Genomic DNA, 6497 nt, shown 5'->3' with positions numbered 1-6497 from the left:
GAAAAACCTCGGCGAAGCCTTTCGCAGCCAGACCACTTCAAATCAAAGAGGGGCAGAGCACGGAGAGTGCCCCACTCCCAACACTGTCTTCTGAAAGTGAAAAGAAGAGAAGAGACGATAGAGAGGTGTTTGAGAGCATACTTAGTAATATGGAGAAGGAAGGGGGGCTGCCCGAAGCTGGGGTTGTTAATTAGTCACTACCTTCGGAGGAAAAGATGGAGGAAGCTTCAAGTAGGAGCGCCTTGGCCGTTTCGGATCCTAAGGAAACTATTCAAACAGAATCCTATGAGGGGCCTATCAGGGTTGCTTTGGAGGAAGCGGTGGCGGAGAAGCAGCCTGAAATGGCTAAGGAGAAGAAGAAGAAGATCAAGGAGAAGAGGGCAGAAGGTGATGAAGAAGCCCAACCAAGGAAGGAGAAGAAAGAAAGAAAAACGAGTGAGAGAAGGGAACACAGGCAGGCGGAGAAGCACCTGAAGAAGAAGGAAGAAAAGAGAAAAAGGGTTGAGAGCTCAGAAGTCGACAGAGAATCAACCACCGCAAGGGTGGATGATGGGGTGTTAGCGCAACAAAAAGAATCAGCGCAACTTGAAGAGGAAACAATGCAAATAAGAACAGTTGCGACTGATGATGGAGAAGATTCAGACATCACCCCCTTATGCGACGTCGCAAGGAGAATGTGCCGCAAGAGTCAACAGTTGACGCACATTTTTTACAAAGTGCATTAAACGAGAAGGAGAAGAGAAGAAGAGGGGAGGAAGAAAAACAAGAGAAGATGTTGCGGGCACAACAAATCATCGCAGAAGGCGATTTAAGAAGAAAATTACATGATGAAGAAGTGCGCCACAACAACGCAATCTCGGCAGTATGAGGAAAGAATAAGGCTCGAGAAAGAACAGCGCATTTTGCTGGCCTCAAAGCAATTCGAAAGAGAATGAAAGAAGAAAAAGAGGAAGAAAAAAAGAAAAAGGAAAAGAAGGAGAAAAGGCACAGAGCAAATTTTCAGCGCATAAGAGAAAAGAATAGCAAAGAAATTACGGAATGGGAAAAGGAGGAATAGTGCAAGGAACGGGAAAAGAGACAAAAACAAAGATCCCACCTTGCGTTGAAAAAGAGAAGGGCAAAGCAAAAGCGGAAAGTAGTGAGCCTGCATTGACCAAAGGACGCCCATCAAAGAAGAAAGAAAATGACGACATGATGATAGAAATGGGGTTCTTCCCTACGCCAACGCCACTACCGGACTTAATCACAAGTGTTGTATTGGAACATGGATGGGAAACATTTTGCCAGTGCCCATCCATTGTAATCCCAACGGTAGTGCGAGCTTTCTATAATGGATGACTTCATGAGCTAAATGAAACCCACAATCGTGATGGAGGGTACACATGGGCAATGTTATGTTATGTGCGTTTCTTTAGGTTTTTGAGTGGCAGTGAGGGATTCACGCATTTTATTTATGATTTTGACCTGGTTGCATTTAGAACTTGTAAGTTTCACTTGGGTATTCTTAATCATCATCGATTTTTCAGGTAATTTTAATTAAATCATCTTAAATTATTTGGGTTACATTTTGAAGTTCCAGACAAAAATCGAATCATTGCATTAAGATAATTCAAATAAAATTTAATGTATAAAATATTTGGAAACTTTAGATTTAATTTACTGAGGGATTTGAAAGATTTGGATCGAATTGAATTTTTTAGATTTATTTTTTAGAAGGAAAAAGGAAAAGGAATATGTATATACATCAGGGTGTGATTTTACATATATATATATATATATATATATCTTCTATACTTGCTACATATAAATGAGGTTATAGAGAAGAATCTTCACTTCTCTCTTTTGCCCTTACAATGTTAACAAAATTCTATTTTCTCCTTTATTAAATAGTTGTAATTTAAACAGAAGACACAACTGTTCAAATATAGGTGATTATATATTGAATACAAAAGACACAATGCATCTATTCATATATGGGTGCAATTCAATTCAAAGATGTGCTAAAATGTTGTTTTATAACTCAGATCTCTTATAATGACTAAAGTTCAGTTTGATTAAATATTCTTTTTATTATTATTATTTTTCTTTACAAACCATTTTTTAATAATAAAAAAACACACACACACTATAGAGTTATTCTTCAAGTAAAAAACTATCTTACAATATCATTTATTAATCAAAATTTTAATTTATTGTTTTTGAGTACGACAAATGAAGGAATATTAGATCATGGAGTGTGATGTTGTTTGTTCTCTCATTTCTATTTATAAAATGTTTTGATCTTCAATATTGCTATTATTTTATACTTGACAAAGTCTTAAAGGAGAACTTTCACATGAAATGATTGATAAACCATTGGAAAATTCGGTATATCATATGCATGACAATTTCATATTAGATGATGGTAAAATTAATAGGGACTGGGATCAACAAATCCACAACGTGCATGTCTCATAGGCATCGTTCTTCCTACAATAAAACCATTGGTTTGATTGAGGAATATAATAAACAAATGCATGTTTTCTAACTTTTTTATATGCTTACTTAATATTAAATTATGTTTAAATGATAAAGAGATGTTCCTTCGTCTAAAATATTGTTTATAGAGATATTTTCATATAATCAAGATTCAATTTATTAAAACACTTCTTTGTTTTTTTTCCTTTAGAAATCAATCTTCTCGAAAAACATTGAAGAATTTTCTCTGAGGTAATAAAGTATCATACTCTTGTCTTCTTTATCAACTTTAATATAGAAATATCATTTCAAATGCATTATATATGTTGTAATTTTAACTATATGTGAGTTCTCTTCTAATCATTTTTATCTCTTTCATTATTATTATTTTTTCTTTTTTATTTTAGGGTTATCTTATTATTTGAACTAACCACCATCAAACATATTCATTCAAATTTTCCAATCTTAAATATTACCTTATATATTAATTCAAGATTCAAAATATAAATATATATTAATTTAAATTTAAATATATATTTTGAAAATTATTTCAAATGACAATACTGTTAGAAAATATTTATAATATAGTAAAATTTTAGAATCTATCAATCATAATCATTAATAGACTTCAAATCTTAGGACGTGTTTGAGGCAAAGAGTTGGTTATTATACTTCTAGGTTATTATAGTTGAGTTTTAATAGTTTATGTTTGAGGTGTAGATTATTTTTGTTTGGACTATAATAATATGTGTTTGAGATGTAAACTATTTAGTTTTAGATGGAAATAGTAAACATTGTAGCAAAAAATAAAAAAAATGGTGAAGGTAAAATAGTAAAATCTGTAGCAAATTGAAAATAAGTTTTAAAATAATATTTAATGTAGCAAGAGGTGATTATAATTTTATGATAAATTTTATCCCAAGCACCCCTTAAATTTCAAACATTAATTCATACCACATGCAACACATTTTAACTTATGAAAAAAAATCTTCTCTCTTCTTCAGCCGCCCTCCGTCACGATTTCTCTATTGCACAGCCGGTAGATAACCCGGCCCACCACCGCCGCCTTCCCAGCCCACCGTCATAGTACACTGCCGCGTTTAGTCGCCGTCATCGTCGGCGCCGTTTGTGGGTTTCGTCTGCGCCGCCCAGCCAGCCTCACGCTTCCAGATCTGTTCATCCTCTCGACCACCGTCCAGCCCCGATCTGTTGTCGCTCGACTTGCATATCGCCGCCAGCCTCTGACCGTACAGCCTCCGTTTTGGGTTGTTTCCGATGTGCTGGTGTGTGGTTAGTTTATTTGAGTTTCGAGTGTGCCCATGGCAGGATGGGTCTAATTTCAGTTTTTTCAGGATGAAGAGATTCTAGTTTAGTAAAATGGATCAAGAGGAAAACTTATAGGGTTTAAAAGTAATGATTGGTGAAGGATAGTTCTACCAGATGGAAATTGTAAGTTAGAGAGGTAAGACTGGATATTATGGAGAAGCTAAGTAGGTTATACCAGGACAATCGACAAAAATGACTATTTTCAAGTTTTTATTTTGATTTTTGGATCACAATTTTGAAAATGAATGAAAATTACTCTAATACCCTTCACATTTCAAAACTCACTCAAACCCTCCAAACCCTAACTTAACTTTTCTTTTCTATTTTCACTCCTCTATTTCAAAAGTTCAATCTCACTCCATTTCACTCTTTCCATTCCACATTTCCTTGTCATTCTCCTTTTCATTAAAGATCATTGGGATTTTTCAACTAAGGTATGGATTTTCATTTTGTTTCACTCAATGTGTTAGTTTATGTTATGTTCTTGTGTGAATATTTGAAATCTATGTTAGATCTATGTTGAATGTTATTTTTTTTCCTAAAAACATCATGTTCGGTACTTTCTGAATAAGTTTGAGCCTAAAATGCGTTTCCGGAAATCGGTCTTACTTGGCCGGGCTTCATAACATTGTGACTGGACGGACAAGTCTGAGGTTGCTTGAGGATAGATTTGGGGAAGATGGATTGTGTCCGGTGGTAGACCGGTCGGGTCATAAGTGATTTTCGACCGGGTATGGGCGGGAAAGATAGGCAAGGACAAAGGGGAAGGGGGCAAAACCGGGTAGAAGTAGGTGGCACCCAGTCTCGGCCCAGTCGGGTATTGGACTGGGTAGGAGGAGGGCACCGGGTAGAGAGAGCGCGCAGAGAGGGGGCGAGTATGAGACTAAACGATCGCTTAGCTATGATCGATGGGAACGAGAGGGCACTGGGTAGAGAAGGGGGCGCTCAAAAAGGGGCAGGGACTAAAGATCTACTTAGTACACCATCGCGTACTAACGATCACTTAGCTTATGATTGATGGGAACTGGAGGATGGGTAAGAGGTCAATTAACAAAGCATACCTAAACCAAAAAAAAAACATACAATTAAACAAAGCAACTAACTCAACTCCAAAAAACCTCCAATAATTTATAATAATAAATAAAAGGGCATTGTCAATTTTCCTAATAATTAGTGTAATTGAGAATGCATATAAAAAGGATACATACCTTCTTATGACAGAGTGTACAAATTACAGCTTTTAGTTGATAATATTTGGACTTTTTGATGAAAAGAACTTCTTAGTGGAGAGAAACAATTTGATGAGAGATACAAGTCTAAAATGGTTTTTGGATAAATTAATTTTAGGTGGAATATGAATTAATTTGTTAGTGGGTGGTTGAAATTGAAAGTGGGCATTATAATAAGGGGTTGAACCTGCATTCTTATGAGAGGTCACTTAGCTCCATCGTTAGAAAATCCAACGTATTCTTTGCATAGCATTCATTGTCACTTAGCGCGCGTCATAGCTAAGCGATCATGTAGTGCCATCGTTTCAGACCAACGTATCGTTTAATTCCACAACCATGATCGCTTAGGTCTACATTTAAACGATCGCTCAGTTCTATCGCGTAGCACTTCATCGCATCGTTTAGAGTGATCGTGTAGTGCTATCGTTTAGAAAATCCAACGTATCGTTTAGTTCTCATCTATCATAACGAAGCGATCGTTTAGTACTTAGGCGATGGTACTAAGCGATCATTTAGTCCCATACCCACCCCCTCTTTACGCGCCCCCTCTCTACCCGGTGCCCTCCGTTTCCATCGCTAAGCACTTCGTTTAGTACTAATAAGCAGTCGTTTACTACTACTAAGCGATCGTTTAGTCCCATACCCGCCCTTCTTTGCCCGCCCCCTTTTACTCGGTGCCCTCCCGTTCCCATCGATCATAGCTAAGCGATCGTTTAGTACTACTAAGCCAATCGTTTTAGTTCCTACCCGCCCTCTCTCTGCATGCCCCTTTTTTACCTGGTGCCTCCCGTGCCCATATCGGATCAAATAGCTGAAAGCAAATCGTTTAGTTATATTAACCGATTCGTATTAATCTCAATACCCACACCCCTTCTCTACACGCCGCCCTCTCTATCCCGGTGCCCCTCACCGTTTCTCGATCTGATCATAGCTAAACGATTCATTTAGTACTAGTCGATGGTACTAAGCGATCGTTTAGTTCCAATACTCGCCCCCTTTCTACACGCCCCCCTCTCTACCCGGTGCCCTCCCCATACCTAGTCCCAATAATCGTTCAGCTTCGGTGAATATTCGTCTAACTTTTCTTCACATTGCTATACGGTCGTCTAACTATTTTTTTCATTTTTTTTATATAAAATATCATTTTGGAAATAATTTGGTGTAGATAACTTTTTGTGGGGTTGTAATCAAATTAAATTTGGTGGAGAAATTTTTAGTGATGGAATGTGAAAAATAATTTTTTGTCAATTATTTTTGGATAAAATAATTTTTTTTGTGAATAAATTTTTGAGGTAGAGAATTTTTTTGAATTAATTTGATAGGTTGCTCGTTGAAATTGAGAGTGAAAATTTAGTAAGCGCATAAGAGTAATCGTTGTTCATTACAAAAGCACCCACATACAAAATAAACTCTTTAAATCTTACTTTTTCTGTGTTTCAGCAAACGGAAAACTTTGTCATCTTCAAAAGAATTTTTTTTGCCTAA

General features: G+C 36.6%; 1 protein-coding gene across 1 annotated transcript; it reads left to right on the top strand.

The window, feature by feature from the left end:
* Positions 1 to 215: 215 nt before the first annotated feature.
* LOC120088972 (nucleolar protein 58-like) lies at positions 216 to 725 on the top strand. The gene has a single exon (XM_039046411.1). The coding sequence runs from the start codon at positions 216 to 218 to the stop codon at positions 723 to 725; it is 510 nt and encodes a 169-aa protein (XP_038902339.1).
* The last annotated feature ends 5772 nt before the right edge of the window (positions 726 to 6497 follow it).

The sequence above is a fragment of the Benincasa hispida genome, chromosome 10 (assembly GCF_009727055.1).
Source record: "Benincasa hispida cultivar B227 chromosome 10, ASM972705v1, whole genome shotgun sequence".
In the NCBI taxonomy this organism is placed as follows: Eukaryota; Viridiplantae; Streptophyta; class Magnoliopsida; order Cucurbitales; family Cucurbitaceae; genus Benincasa; species Benincasa hispida.
This window is presented reverse-complemented; position numbering and strand designations above follow the sequence as displayed.

Excerpts from the sequence above, each read along its gene's own strand:
- LOC120088972 (XM_039046411.1), top strand. The coding sequence starts at position 216 with ATGGAGGAAGCTTCAAGTAGGAGCGCCTTGGCCGTTTCGGATCCTAAG.